Source organism: Solanum stenotomum, chromosome 1 (genome assembly GCF_019186545.1).
Source record: "Solanum stenotomum isolate F172 chromosome 1, ASM1918654v1, whole genome shotgun sequence".
In the NCBI taxonomy this organism is placed as follows: domain Eukaryota; kingdom Viridiplantae; phylum Streptophyta; class Magnoliopsida; order Solanales; family Solanaceae; genus Solanum; species Solanum stenotomum.
In genome coordinates, this window is record NC_064282.1 from 8,336,252 (window position 1) to 8,352,560 (window position 16,309).

At 32.4% G+C, this 16,309-nt stretch overlaps 2 protein-coding genes across 4 annotated transcripts in view; both read right to left on the reverse strand.

Annotated features, from left to right (window-relative positions):
- The window catches only part of LOC125844327 (uncharacterized protein At5g08430-like), a 60,582-nt gene extending 49,687 nt beyond the window's left edge, over positions 1-10,895 (reverse strand). Inside the window, exons 1-10 of one of the 3 annotated variants that reach the window (XM_049523643.1) lie at positions 10,665-10,895; positions 10,066-10,190; positions 8,820-8,899; positions 7,744-7,931; positions 6,177-7,068; positions 4,890-5,011; positions 3,440-3,499; positions 2,113-2,163; positions 1,805-1,875; positions 1,088-1,512 (exon numbers count right to left, since the gene is read on the reverse strand). In XM_049523643.1, the coding sequence (XP_049379600.1) occupies positions 1,188-1,512; positions 1,805-1,875; positions 2,113-2,163; positions 3,440-3,499; positions 4,890-5,011; positions 6,177-7,068; positions 7,744-7,931; positions 8,820-8,899; positions 10,066-10,169 (1,893 nt within the window). In that variant the 5' untranslated portion in view covers positions 10,170-10,190; positions 10,665-10,895 and the 3' untranslated portion in view covers positions 1,088-1,187. Of the gene's footprint in view, positions 1-1,087; positions 1,513-1,803; positions 1,876-2,112; positions 2,164-3,439; positions 3,500-4,889; positions 5,012-6,176; positions 7,069-7,743; positions 7,932-8,819; positions 8,900-10,065; positions 10,191-10,664 lie in introns of those variants that run through there. The other 2 variants (XM_049523635.1, XM_049523624.1) reach the window with 2 other exon arrangements.
- A 4,159-nt stretch (positions 10,896-15,054) lies between these two features.
- On the reverse strand, positions 15,055-16,156 carry LOC125853869 (mitogen-activated protein kinase kinase kinase 18-like). The gene has a single exon (XM_049533623.1). It carries the CDS (start codon positions 16,120-16,122, stop codon positions 15,055-15,057), a length of 1,068 nt encoding a protein of 355 aa, XP_049389580.1. The 5' UTR covers positions 16,123-16,156.
- Between the last annotated feature and the right edge of the window lie 153 nt (positions 16,157-16,309).

The following is a 16,309-nucleotide window of genomic DNA, read 5'->3' on the forward strand; positions in this document are numbered from 1 at the left end:
GAACTTATATATTAAGTAATTTCAAATTATTTTAACGGAAAAGGGGCTAAAATGTCCTTAAACGATGAGATTTGGTACAATATTACCCTTCATCCACCTAATGAGTATGATCTATTAGACATAAGGGTATTTTTGAGCGGAAAAGTGGAAGTCAGGGGTATTTTAGGACCGATAGGTGGATGAAGGGTAATTTTGTACCAATTCAAATACTTGAGTGGCATTTTAGGCCCTTCTCCGTTATTAAATTACTTAATCGTAGAAAATTGGTATAGTTTCATCCGTGGTCAGTGTATTATATGATGTTATTGAGGGTATAAAATTATCTTAATGAACGAAGCAATAGTAAATTTAGCTATTACAATCAAAGCTGTTGGATTTCAATGATATTGAAGTATCAAGATGAATTGTAACTTTTCAAAGAGAATTTTTAGATCATGTAGACTCACATTCACTTTAGTTACTTCTTGTACTATTTATTCTTCAGCCGAGGGTCTATTTAAACCGTCTCTCTAAATAAGGTTTGCATACACTTTAACGTCTTCAAACCCCACTTCATAGGATTACACGTGATATGTCTATGTTGTTGTAGGCTCATCTTTAGATGTAACAGAATCCTCATCAGAAGATTTGCTTCCTTCTCCCAGAGCCTAATACAGTACTAGCACTTTTTTCCTTCTTCAGAATGAAACATAACGTGGGGGGTACTGTTCTGAGAGAAGGATACCACTCTGAGAAGTTCATTTATATCAACATGTCGATGATTTTCCCAGTAACGTTTACATGAAACCACCCAACGTGTGCACAAAGGGAAGACAAGCAAGTTCAAAGACTGTAAATATAGATAACATTTAGTTTGGATATTTCATCCAGGGAAGACATGCAAAGTTCAGACGAGAAATTCTGGAAAAGGGAGATAAGCTGCATTAAGTTGAAAAAAATACACCATATAACCCCTGATCCATTCTCATGAATCAGATATAGGGAAAGAGCAAATGCAACTTCAAAATGACTACACCTGGTTTTTCTTACAACAACTAGAGAGGTCCGATAAAGAGTCTTAACTAGTAAGACCTGCAACTGATCCTCCCGTTAGAGATGGGCTACTAAGTTCTCCAGGAAAGACTTGACAACGCCAATTTGACCAAGGGAGGAGAAGACAGGAGTTGAACAAAGCTACATTACATCTACTAACTACCTGAGCAAGGTGCTCCATCTTTCGGTTCACATTTGATAGCTACAGCAGGAGTTGTCTCATCTGCACATTGATGCATCTGATTGTCATCCTTCTCGTCCTTAGATAGAGGTTCAAGCTCTACTTTCTCGGGAGTCGTTCCAGGAATATTTTGTTTCATAGGGGTTGTCTCATCTGAGCATTGGTGCATCTGATTGTCATTCCGATCAAGAGATTCAAGCTCTACTTCCTCTGGAATCACTGCAGGAATATTCTGCAGCACAAATGACAGGTACGAAGCTTGCTGTAGGAGCTTTCTTTTCTCCAGATGCTGGAAAAGAGTAAACACCAAGGGGTTAAGGAAACACTTTCCTTTCTTTGTAGAATGGACCAGGATGAAGAACAGCGAGACAACAGTACACACAGACACAATTAGGGCATGAAGGATGAGATGATAAAAGAGGAACATAGGGGTTAGGATGAAATTGGTGATCATAGAAAGTAATGCTGGTGACCAAACACAGAAGCTTGATTCCAAATCTGTGCTAAATTTTCCATCCTTGGGACTGGTTTGGCATTCTGTCAAATACGATAAATTTAGTCACCCAAAAAATAATAAGGAAAAAAGGATATTCATGTCTCCATCCTTTCTCATTTGCTCGATCAATGAGTTTTTGCAGCAATTCCAGCTCTCGAGCAATCCTCTGACATTAAAAGTGAAGGTGTCACCAGATATTTAGATGTTTCGCAAATATATTGATTCAAGATAAAAATAAACAGGTCGCTAGTATTTTCATGTTACCGAAATGGAAGCTGAAATCATTTTATCATGCAAATGGAGTATAAATTCATTGAGCTACAAACAATCCAAATCAACAAGGAGTTCCTAAGGAAATAAATTATCCAACTTTAAAAGTAACTTAGTAAGATTGAAACCATACATGCTTTGTGATGTCCTCGTGAAGGATTTTAGCTTTCTGTTCAAGCTCCACCTGCAAATAGGAGTCAAAGTTAAGTACTAAACGGATTTGGAATTCAGCTGAATCTATAAATCTATAACTGAAAAACTTGAGGAATTGAACTTATATCTTTTCAGAAATGTAGAAGACTAAAATAAAAGTAGCAGATCTCTAATAGCTCAAACATTTAATAGAGGTGACACACAATTCAAAATGGTATCAGAGCAAGAATTTATTTTTCGATTTGAGCCTCACCACAACCCATCACTAAGAACTCCTCCCGTGGTTCAGGGATATATCCATGCCCACAAGTGAGGATGAAAAACCAAATGCAAATTAGATAAAGGTATTCCCTTTCTAGTAGCTTAAGATTTTAAATGAAGTGGTACAAATTAAAAGGACTCTCCATCTAGTAAAATGAGAACTACAAAAGCACTGTGTCAGACTGGTAAGCTGGAAGATTCCCTCATTATCTCCCACACTAGGAAAGAAATGTACTGATCCACGTAACCCACTATTGAATCATGTTGTTTGGTTGATCTGCAGTAGTGATCTAGATGAACCCATTCAATGTCCAGTTATACTCTATCTTGCAACCCTCCAACTAATGCAATTCTAAAGTTAACTTATCCTTTTGGAGAAAAAGAATATTCATGTAACATGTAGATGATGGGAAGACACTTTTTTTGAGGTGGTGATGTAAAGTTTGCTAAAAAAGAAAGAAGACAATGGGTTTCAGTGATGCATGCTTTTTATTTAGAATGGAAAACTACCAAGTGACGGAATAATTAGTGATAGAGACCAGGACGGGAGAAACTAAATTCTCAACCTATTCGCATTACAGCGACTCATTTTACATCAACAACCTAAAATGACAAGGGACAAGGATTAGAAGAAGAAGAAGATTGAGAATTCACTTGGCCACTCCAGTAAGCTCCCTATATCTAAGTCTTTTTCAAAACTGGTTAAGAACTGGGTGCCACTAACCCAGCCAAAAGGTTCTAATAGTTCCTTCCCAACAGAGGGGTATTTGAAAGATGCAACTTGGTATGTTGCAAGCAGCATTCTGCCTGAAGATCTGAGACTGAAGAAACTAGCTCCCACTCAATCCATAATGAAAAAGAAATTGGGTTGTCTTAGAGGTAACCAGAACTTGCACTGAGCAGAGTGGAAAGAGAGCACTTTTTGGACAAGTCATTTATATGCTGGAAACGATAGTTAAACAAATTAGAGCTTTCAGTCATACAATAATATCTTGACTATGTTTCAACGTAATGGTTATGTCAAATTGCAAGCAAGAAAACCTTACAATTGTAAGCTTTTCAAGCAGACCCGCTTTCACCTTCTCCTTCAGATCATCGCATTCTTCCTGAAAAACAGCGAAAAATGTCAAAAACATTGAATAGAAGGGTTAACCACAAAAGCTTCTTGGTAGAGCTTAGTCACTGGGTAGTTCCACACAGCTAAGATGCTTCTCAAGTATAGAGGAATACATGTGACCTATGTTGCTCAGACTCTTCAAAAATGTCGACCGGTGTGTGTCAGATCCTCCAAAAACAGTGTATTTTTGAAGGATCTAACACGAGTGCTGCAACATTTTTGGAGAGTCCAAGCAACTTAGCATGTGACAGCTTCAAATCAACTAAGGGTGAGATGCTACGTTGTATTCTGAAGAAACAAAATACTAGCTTCCGTTAAGATATAAACTACCAGAAACGTTCAATCAGTCTTTCCCTCAGTTCAAGAAATACTCAAAATGATCCTCAGAATTCTCAACTGAAAAGTCAATGGGAAAGGGAATAATCAGTAGGAAACCTCCTATAAGGTCTATTTTTTGGATAAGCAATTCCCATTAATGTAAAACCAACAGTTGCTCAAAAGACTGTCCAATAATATGAGTACTACAATTACACGTGACAGTCCAGCAGTTGTAGAATGCTATCAAACATTTATCGCTTGTGATATTTTAAATTCTTTCCAATTTAATGATCACGCAGAACCTCAGCTTTCACAAAGTTGAGAACATTGGTAACCACATAAATCCACTTTTCAGTCACTGAATTTGGTTTTTACCGTAACTAGAAAACATGTAGGGGTAAGGTCCGGGTACACTTTACCTTCCCTAAACCCCGCATAGGGATTGCACTGGGTTTGTTGACATTGTTGTTGTACTGTAACTAAAAAACGTAAGAAGTTACGATTTCTGTGATGCAGATTAAAACTTGAAGACGGTTTAAAAAACTATTTACTTCCATTTTGAAATAGAAAGGGAGAACTATTCCACATGCCTAACTTCCTAATCATCGGCTGCAATAGGGATCTTTTCCAAGGGTGAAATCTCTTATGATGCTACTAATACAAAATCTGAGACGGACAATGATAACAACTTCTCAAAAAAATAAAAAACCTTTAATCTTTTAAAACCATCAAAACAAATATGGCCTAGAAAATAACCAACATCCAAAAGTAACAACTTTTTTGCAGTCTGCTTTTAGCAGTTTGGAATCTAAAACTAAATTAGAAGAGCGACACATATTTGTACATGGCAAGACTCTGGTTAAAAACATTTAATATCTGTATAATGATTGTATTGGTAGAATGATCATACAAGTGTTGTGTATATCTGCCTCCTCAAAATGAGCAGTACAGTAGACTTCTGAGCAGGCATACGAAAATATTCACAGTCGCTTGTTATATAAATAGCTGACATTATAAGTAGAGATTCCATAGCAGATACCTCAAAATATGAAGTAGGTTACCTTACAAAACTCATCATCTGAAAGCATGGTCAAGCTAACATCTCTGGCCATATTTGAAACTTGAATTAAAGTCTCGCTATTGCACTTATCACTTGATCTGAGCTTGATCCCTGAAACACTCACTTAAACAAGAAAGATGTCAGTTTGAAAGCAAAATTGGTGCTCAAGATTAAGATTTCAATGGAAGATAATAATCTATAATAAGACTTGGAAGATGAGAAAAAGATTATGTTCATTGCCTCACTCTTTCCATCCCATTTACTTGACTTGCTTGCTTTTTTCCCTTCCAAATTTACTGAACTTCTTTAATAGATTGATTTATCTTATTTCATCACGTTATATCTTTTCATCGATCTATTCCACTCTATTTACATATCAAATTTCTACTTCCAATTTATTAAAATCCTATTTGATTTATATTATAGTAACCTATTTATAATTTTCTCTCTCAACCTTTGGCGATAGTCAAACTAGGTCTTCTACTTTTCTTCTTTGGGTTAAATAGAGTAACTTGTTTTTAGCAAAGAACATCATCCGTCACGAAAATAGTGGCATGACTTGCGGGAAACTCCTTGCCGAGGGCTTGTGCACCCCTGGGATTAGTCGGGGCTCAAAGAGACTCGGACACCCGGTGCAAATCAAAAAAAAAAAATAGTGGCATGATCTGGAATCAACTCATCTGATTCTCTACGTGAATTCTGGCATCGATGCTTTTACAATATTTAAAATAAAATAGCATATTTGAAAACTACATATTAATTACTGCTAATCACAATTACTTTGGTAAAATCTAATCAACTTCTTTTAACATATGGCAGTCAAAGAAAGAAACAATTAGACTACCCAGATAGTAATAGTACCATACAACATGGGCAGACAAAGTATAATAAATTGTAAAGAAGGTTTATATACTTCAAACAAAATATAGAGGGTGTTAAGAATGAACTCTTCTCTCAATATTAGCAACAAAGCAATGACCAAAGGAAATTCAGCCCATGGAAAGATGAGAAGAGTTTCGAGTTTCAACTTTTATTTCATGTGCTTGAACATATTATCAATGTCAAGTTAACAACAAGAAGTGTAAACAAAGTTGATTGAGGAAACCATAATCATTTATGTTAGAGAAAAAACAGATGTTCTGGCTAGTTAATGTCCAATTATCCAAAATCTTCGTATGGAAGACATGAGCATAATGCAGCATTCAGACATATTCACAGCAGTCCACCGAGGGATTTTAGCAACTATTTCAAGACAAATCAAAGAACGTAAGTCATTTGTTAAAACAACCTGCAATTTGCACAAGCTGATGAGAGTTACGCTGCTCATAGTCACGTGGATCTAACTTGAGCCGAACAAAACTTCCTATAATCTTGGTTTCAATGGCCTCGGGCTGCTTGATCATCTCCTGCACTAAGCTCCTCTTCATGTAAACGAGTTTGATATTTTCAGGAATCAAGGCTGCATATTGACTTTGTGCTGCAGTTGAATACCAAATTGAGGATATCTTCTTTTGTTCAACCTTTTTCTCAGTTTTAGGAGCCACCAAAATTTCTGTGTCATCGTCTTCAAGATCATGATCAAGCTCATCCTTTTGTAATTGCTCCTCATTTTCAAGAAAATGGCTTTCAAGGAGGCTAAATATTCTGTGTCTGTTTACCACTTTCTTCCCAAAAACAGCTTGTAACCGAACATCACAAAGGATTCTTCTCTTTTTAACTGGATGGATTAGGTTATGTTCTTTTATATATTTGGTTACTATTGATGTGACATCATATTGGGATAATTTTTCTCTGGTATCTTGACCAGTAAACTGAAGAAAGTCAATAAGAGCTTTTGATCCCCATCCAACAAATACTTTTTTCTTTGAATTGACACTTCTTTGCATCTTTGTTTTCTGCTGTGTACATCTTTTCTTTTTAAGCCTTTTCTTCTGAGGTTCTCCGTCACTGAAATCTCCATTGTCTGAAGAAATCTGCTCATCCTCTTCTTCACTGTGTTCGTTCTCTTCTTCACTATGTTTATCTGAATCAGAGCTAATTTGGCAAATCTTCTCCTTATTTAGTTTAGCCTTACCAGCAAGGAGACTATTCTTGTCAAATCCTTCTTTTTCTTTTACTATCTCGTAATACTCCTTGAAAAGGCCCTCGTATGTTTCCCGATCTCTGAGGTCTACACTTTCCTGGAAAGCAACAATAATTCATATGAGAAATGGAATAGATCACTCATCAACTAGAGGAAAAATAAAGCAAATAAGAGAATATTGCCAATTAATAGTGATAAACACGCAAATTGTAATCTCACATGCTCCTCATACAGAGGAACATAAGCTGTTAATCAAGTTTGTGACACAACAAGATCAATCGTGATAATATCCATCTCACATATTGCTAGATTACTGATCTTTGGCCCTGGAAACTTATTTGGAAGACCAAAATGCCTACCAAGATCACCCGTTTTTGTTGGATTGCTCTCCAGGAAGCATGTTCAAGACTAGTTAATCTCAAAAAAGAGGTTTCGATCTGGATAATAAATGATACATGTGTAACTTTACCATTCTCAAAAAAAAAAAAATGATACATGTGTCAGAATAGCACAGAAACAGTCAATACCTGCTCCTTTACTGTGCAGTGGCCAACGGCCTATCACCTATTGGTCATGCCACAAAATGTGAAAGAAGCCTAAGGCGTCATGCTATTAACATTCAAGCTGTTTGCCTGGGCTAGTTTAGTTAATAGTTTCCATGACAAGTTCTCTTCGGGTGTGACAATACATTTCCAAAATAGTATAGTAACTAACTAGTTAATACTGAACCAAAAAATTACAGTTTCAGAGTAACCATAATAATCATGCATACCCCATCAGAATCAATATTTCTGTCTTCTTCCACAAGCAATGCGAGCTTTAGGCAGTTATTGCAGAATCCATGCTTCCCTTTAAGAAGGACAAAATTGATACGACCAATGCAGCGAGAGCATACAGCTCTATCACAACAATAACATTGATAATTTGAACTTTTCTGGCAAACTAAGCATGTATGCCATCCTGGAACACGGTAAAACTGATATTACTTTTTGCACAACAATTTTTATTCTATTTAATGAAAAGCAAGTATGCAACACATGACCAGTGAAACTAACAAGACAAAATACGCCAACAATAAATAAGTACTCAAACTTCAAATATTTGAATGCAATCTACATTACCGCCCATGGAGTGTGGCCTTCCCTGGAGCCTGTGTGAACGCGGGAAGCTTCATGCACCAAACTACCCTTTTAATCTAATGTCTTTAAGTGATAGATGTACTTATGTATTTCAGCAAAAGTTACCACAGACTACGGATCCTCTAACATTGTGGTCGTCATTCCAAAAAGTGGTGCAGTAACAACTTGGAGCCAAATTAAGCAATTAAATTATTCCAATATTGTTCTGTAATAGAGAAGCAGATTTTGTTTTCTAAATCAAACTCCAACAATCAAGAAAAACATGACTACAATAATTGCAGTATAGTACTATTTAAGCCCTTTATATTCTCTTGGCTAATATGTATTAATCATATTCTTATCAAGGTTTGTTAAGCATACAACACACGTCCGCTAAAGGAACCTATCCCTGGAGAATTTAGGTTGTGGATAAGTGATGAAATTCAAACTTGTATCTACAAGTTCTTATAAAAATTTATTTATACATGTAGAAATGGCAAAGACAGTTTATTTTCCAGTGATTATTTCAAAAAAATCTCAATATAACAGAAACTCAAAATTCGATTGCCTTTTTCGCTCAATATAAACTATGTTCTTTCATGCTCAACTTTGGTTAGTCAAAATCAATAAACTAGCAAAAGGAAAAAAACTACTCAGACAAAACAAAAGGAGAGAGATAAAATTCAGAAATATTAAATTTGCTTGAAGAAGGATAAATTAAGATGCTTGCCACATATCCAATGGATATCACTTGTCAAGACTGAGTCATCTTTCCCCACACATGCAGGGTGATAAGCTTTCAAACAGTCCCTGCAAAGTCAAAAATATATTATTAGTAGAAGTCCATGAAGAGAAAGAATCACCAAGTCACAGGGTGAACATCAGCAGCAAAGGTAATCAGTCACAGTCAACTACTTTCAATCCTTTGAATTTCAAAAATGAAAGGAAAGAAACTGCAATCGTGACAGGAATGCATGAACCCCGCCAAACTGAATTGCACTTTGTAGTGAAGATTACTTGCATTTGTTAAATTAGAGGGCTTTCAAATCATTACTTGATTAAAACACAGAAGTGCTTTAGTAGCATAAGTAGTGTGCCAGCGTTTCTCGGAGATGCACAATTTATTTTGTCTGCACTTTCACTTTCTCAATTGCACATGACCTCAGTTGTTCATTAGAGAGAGAGGTTGGTTTCAATTTTTGTACCATATTAGACCAGAGACAATTAACTGGAACGCCTAATGAATACCATTGCAGAGTACCAAGCAAAAAGAGAAAAGGCTAGCCAAAACAAAGACTACCTAGCTAATTTCTAGGCCATATACTGCTTATATCATTGATTTTCTGAAGCTTTTAACATGAAATTATATAAAAAGAAAAGCAGTGCTCATCTCAAAAGATGAATGACCAGCAAGTAGAGCATGAGTTTAAAGAATCACAATCCACTCTAGCATCCAAGGAATTATAGATTTATTTGTGCTTTATACAAGTGAAGTAGAGCAGAAAACTGAAAGAACCAACCTGTTTATAACATGACATTACAAAACAGAAATGTTTGCAAGCAACATTGATTTTCTCCAAGAAATTTTTTGGTTTATCAAACAAGAAAAAAATAAAATAATAAATAAATAAATATATATATATGTTTTTATTTTATTTTTTTTATTTAATAATGGAGAAATACTGAAGAGTCAGCTAATAGCTAATGCACAATTTCAAAAAAAAAAACAAGACATAACAAATAACAGATGACCAAGAACCTAGAATTCCAAGAAGAGGGGCAATTTTGACCTTAAATTGGAAAATGCGTCCTTTTCAAGCCAGATAAATTAATAATTACAGTTTCCAAACAATGTCCCACGTTTTCATCCAGAAAACAAAAATATCATTTTTATATTCAAGACCAGCTTTGAGAGAATTTCGTTTGTTCCAAAATAAAATTGATTTATTTTAATTTTTTTAGGAAGAAGAATTTACCCATAATCACAAATCATGAGCTTTCCTCCATCTTTACATTCAAAGCACCAATCTTCTGCAATTTCTGTTTTGTTCAAAGTCGGCTTACCCCTCTTCTTTGCCATTTATACCAGATACCCACTTCACTGTAATCAAGAAAAAGCCCCTTGTTCAGTTCATATAAACAAAAGGCCTAAAATGCAGCTATACCCACCCATTCTTGCTGTAATTTTTTTTTGCAGAAATAGTATATACATTGGCAGATAAGAAAATCAGCTTATTCTAAAGAAACCCCAAGAACCCATAACAAAAAATTCTAAAGAAACCCCAAGAATCATAACTAAAAAATCTAAAGAAACCCCAAGAATCATAACAAAAAATCTAAAGAAACCCCAAGAATCATAACAAAAACTTTTAAAGAAATCCCAAGAATCATAACAAAAAATCTAAGGAAACCCCAAGAATCATAACAAAAACTTCTAAAAAATCCCAAGAAGTCATAACAAAAATTACAGATTTTCAAGAATTGTGGCACCCATTAACCTAAAACCCATGAATGTTGTTTTGATCAACTGTAGATGTTCACAAAAATCATAAAGAAAAACAGCTTTACTTGGTACCTTATTCAACATAAAACTGAAAACTTTTACTCTGCTATAACATTAAGCATTGAAGAGAGAAATGGGGTAAAGAAAAGAGAGAGATTTTAGTTGAAGAGTCCTATTTTCAAGAAAGTTTTACTTATTGAAACTGTGAGCAATCTATTCTTGGATTTTACAGTAATTGCTGACACACACTCAACAATTAAACAGAAGAATGAAAACATTTGTCAGTTTAAAAAGAGGACGATCAAAACAATGTTTAGGACTAATTAGTTTTTTTAAAAAAAAGTTTGAGTTAATATCTCAAACACCCTTTAAACTATTTATATTTTATCAATTTAATACTTAGGAGTCCTTATTGTAAAGAATAATTTATAAAACGTAGAGTCATTTTATTTTGTATTTGATGGGAGATATTAAGTAATAAGTTATCTCATATACACATCAAAATAATTTATTTCGTGATAATTAATTTTGAAATAATTAAACGATTCGAAAAGTACTATAGAGTATAATTGCTATTTAGTTATGTTAAAAAAACTAACAATATATTTAAAACCTAACAAACTTTTTGTTATTTAACTAAATTTATTGATTTTTTTTTCTCTACTTCATAATTTCCAATAATAACTTTTTTTATAACAATAAATTCAACTAAAAATTTACATTTTAAAGATAATAGCAAATTCAATCAATAATAATGGAAGTGGGCAGTCTCAATTTAGTGACTTGGTCTAATTCAATTATAAATTAGAAAAAAATTATTCAATAATGTTAAAAGTTAAAATATTAAAAGATATGTAGACTATAAAATATTACTCCCTACTTCTATAAGGTGGCATCGGAATTTGGTTCAACTTCTGGCGATTGACATAAATCCATCATGCCGTCACTTACTTGTAACCGGTTTGGAAATGAATTAGAAGATTAATTATAAATGAATTTATATATTGTTTTAAATATGTATTTAGTTAGGTAAAAATTAGTTATTAATGTATTAATTATTTTCTTTTTTATATTTGTATAAAATAATACATAGTTTTTTTTCTAATTTATACATGTATTAATTAGAGATAATTCTAAATTGTCAATCAAACATCGTATTAATTTTATATGTGAATAACATATTTTCTATCTTCCTATCAAACATCGTATTAATGAACATCTATTTTTAAAGCATGTTTGACATTGCTATTGGGAGCCCAGAAGCACCTATTTTGAGAAAAAAACACTTTTTTTAAAAAAAAATTCAGTGTTTGGTAAATCTGTAAAACTGCTTTTAATTGGAAACAAAATCAATTTATTTATTGTTGGAAGAAGCTAAAAATTTCTACTTCTTAAAAAAAATAGAAGCAGAAAATTATTTTATTTACACATATCTCACATGTCTAGTTAAGTTCCATTCAATAATTTTTTTTATTTTTTTTATATAATATATTTATATTTTATTTTACGTTTATTGATTAATATTTTACGTATTATTTTACAGAATTAGAAAAAAAAAAGGTAACAACAATATTTTTGTAAGATTAGACAAAAAGTAAGAAAATAACAATTTAAAGATTTCAACCCTTCAAAAAAACGTATAATATTGATTGAAAATTTGAATATGAACATTTTAACTTAATAAAAATAAAAGTTTAATTTATTTTTTTTGTAATAGATGTTCAAACTAGTTTCTCTCTATAAAATAATCTTAATATTATAAGTACATTAATATTTGCCCTTAATCGTAATTTGACTCTCACAAACACTTATTAAAAAATATTAGTCAAACACAATTTACTTATAAAAAATACTTTTCAAATGAATTATTAGCCAAACAAAATTAATTTTTTTTAAAAAAGCACTAGTCTGAAAAACTACTTTAAAAAAATACTTATGAAAATAAGCAGTATTTAGGAGGAATGTCAACACAGGCTTCTTAGTACAGACGATTTGTAAATAGGAATGGAGCAAATATGATATTCCTTTCGCTCCTATTTATATGTCGTCATTACTAAAATAGATGGTCCTTAATACTCTTTATGTTCCCTTTTATTTGTCACTAATTTCTAAAATAGATTTTTTATTTTTACTAGTCACTTTTGAAATATCAAGAAAAAGACAGTTATTTTTTTCCATTTTACCCTTAGCATTAAATATTATTCTTTATATCATTTTTCATGACTTAATACTAAACATTAATTAGTAGGGGTGATATGGTAAATACTTATATCAATAGTTCTTTTTTTAACGACTGTGTCAAGTCAAATAATATCAAATAAAAATGAACGGGGGAGTATTGGTCATTTCACAAAATCAATGTGTAGATGACAATATTCTTCCTATTTTATCCTTCAAAGTTATTAGCTTTGAAAGAATGAATTTGACTAACGTAGAAAAATTAAATGATCATTGATCAATTTAATTAATCAAAATAAATTAACTTATGTTCATTTATTGAAAAGTTAACTGTAAGAAATTACTAAATAAGAGTACAATAGTAATCCACCTAATTCCTTAAGGAACGTAAAATATAAAATAATGACATATAAATAAAAATGGAGGGAGTATTTGTTACACTTTGCTTTCACATTTCGTTGACGGATTACTTCTTTTGGGGGAACACGATTTCCTCCTAATTTTCACAAACTGCCATTTTTCATCGAGATACGTCAATTTTTACCACAGTAGCATTTTTATAAATTAAATATTATTTAATTTTTATAATTATTTAATTAAATTGGTCAATTTGACGTTGAAAAGCAAAATGTGACAAATACTCCTCCCATCTTATTTTATTGAAAAGCAAAATGTGACAAATACTCCTCCCATCTTATTTTATGTGACACTTTTTGATTTTGAAATTCAAACAAACTTATTTTTTACCGTAAGTTTTCCATAGATCTTTTAAATATTTTCAATAATTATTGTGACTTATAATATTTTTTACGTAGTTTACAAATATATAAATTTTATTTTTAAAAAATGAAGATTCCATGCGCAAATTTTCGATCAAATTAAATTATTTAACTCTCGAAAAATAAAAAATACTACCTAAAGTGGGACAAAGTTAGTAGTAATACATTATGCTAATTACTCTTAATCACGTGGGATAATACAACTCACTTTCAGATTGGACAAAATTTTAGTAATAGGTCAAGGATATTATGATTAAAAAACAATTTGCTATCAAAAATAAAATAAAGTGTTCGGTTTAAATTAAACCTCATATGTTCGTATATAACATGAATAACCAAATTAAATATTTGATGATAAATTATTGTATAATTTAACTATTATGAACACCCTATTACAATAATTTCCGTACTTAGTATGAAGAGCTTGTTTTGATTTTTGAATTTTGATTTACAAGCCAAAAGTCACAAGTCACAAATTTTAATTTATGATTTTTAATTTATTTTTATTATTTTAACTTAAAATCAAGTATTTATAATCATTTTTTTAAAAATTAATCAAATATTCCAAAAATACCTTAAAACTATTTTGACTTAAAAACACTTTTTCAATCGAAACACACACTTAAAATATGTCATGTAATAATAGTTTGTGAAGCAATTGGAAAATTGAAAATCTCTGTCACAACTAAAGGGAAAAAGAGGATGTAGAAGACACATGTCATACGATCATGTATTTAGAATAAACATCAAGTGTGACTGAATTTTTTCCAACATAAAATACACGAAAAATTCTTTGGTGAAAAAAAAATGACATAAAACCTCAAAAATATGAATGAAAACATGATTTTATAAGTGAAGTTTGGAGAGGTAGAGAGGCTATTTTCGATAGATCCTAGTACAAAGAAAGTCACATCAAAGCAGCTTGAAAAGAAATAACGGAAGTGAAGAAATCATGGCAAAATACTGCAGAAAGCATGATAAAACATTTTGAAAAAAAAAAGCGGTTAGTAGATAGTAATAGAAATCGAAAGACAAGAAGAAATACCACTACTACTAGTACGGAAGGATAAGCAAGACAACACTCTACTATCTACTAATATTCTACCAAAATATGTCTTCTGCAATCTCCTTTCTAAGGTCATATCTTCAATAAACTACAACTGTGTCATGTCTTGTTTAATCACTTCTACTCGAAAATATGAATGAACACAAAATAATGAATAGTTTAATACTCACTATGCAAATCAATTAAAGTATTTACATTTACTCACTGATTTAAAACAAGAACGTTATTCCACAAGGAAGCAAACTAAGCAGTGTGCCAATATAGTACAGTAATTCACATCCTTAAGTAGCCTCCTCATATAATAAAGAGAGAAAAAAAAATCCTAACATATTCTAAAAAAAAATCACAATTTCATACACATGCAATACAAAATTCACCTAGTCTATTTACAACTTCCTCAACAAAAAAAAAACGTATGATTTTCTTGAAAAATTTACAACTAATTCCTCACATTAATCCAACTTTCTGATGATTCCAAGTCCATTTTCCCTCCTCTTGTTGAGATCCAAAACCCGTGATCGCGTAATGCATTTCCACTCATAGATTCATCTTCATCACTTGATAATTGATCATCTGAGAAATCCATCTCGGAGAAAATTCCACCGTCTAAAACACTAGCAGGTGTACTAGCAACTTTAAAATTCTTGATTTTTACTGAATTACCCTTTGAAACAAATGGATGATCAAGCAATTGTTCAACTTTCCACCTCTTTTTACTATCCCTTTCCAAACATTTAATCAAGAAATCCAAACCAACATCAGAAAAATGTGATGGAAATTGTGGCATTTCATTACTACAAGCAATTTTCAACACTGCAGCCAGGGGATTTGTACATATATCACCTCCCCATGGCGTTTTCCCCGTCGCCATTTCGATTATTGTGCAACCTAAAGACCATATATCAGCAGCAAAATCTAACTCTTCATTCCTCAAAATCTCTGGTGCCATCCATAAAGGTGTGCCACCAATAGACTTTGATAGAGATTTTGTTATGCCTTTTACCTTATGGTCTTTTATTCTTTTTGCACATCCTAAATCTGCTAATTTGATTTCTCCACTAGTACCTAACAATATATTCTTACACTTGAGATCACAATGCACAATTCCATTTTCATGAAGATATTTTAAACCTTTTAATATTCCTTTTGTATACAAACAAATTACTTCTTCATCTAATGACCCTCCAAATTTCTCTGCTACATCAGCTAAACTCCCTCCTGTCATAAATTCAAGAAAAAGACTCAGCTTTCTCTTACCATTTGCTTCAAAAGACAAATCTTTACCAATGAATTTAACAATATGTGGTGAATCCAAATTCTCAAGAATTTCAACTTCATTCTCAAGAAACTTAAATCCTGCCTCTGAGTCTGTAGATTTCAACACGAAAAATCCTCCGGTCGCCTTGTCCATTGCCAAATGAACACTCCCAAATGATCCTGATCCAATCACTTTTCCTTTCAACCACTTAGTAGGCTTAAGACATGAACATTTGGAAAATTCAGCCATAGTGTGCACTCAAGATCAAATGACACCAATCTTGATTTTTAGTGTCAAAACAAAATCCACAATCTGGACTAAAGATCACAACTTTTTCAAATTATGAATAAATTTATCATAAAACGAAAGACGGGGAACTACCAAACAACTTACAAGAACTCAAAAAATTAGATTTTTATATAGCAATTCCTTGTAC

Excerpts from the sequence above, each read along its gene's own strand:
- LOC125853869 (XM_049533623.1), bottom strand. The coding sequence starts at position 16,122 with ATGGCTGAATTTTCCAAATGTTCATGTCTTAAGCCTACTAAGTGGTTG.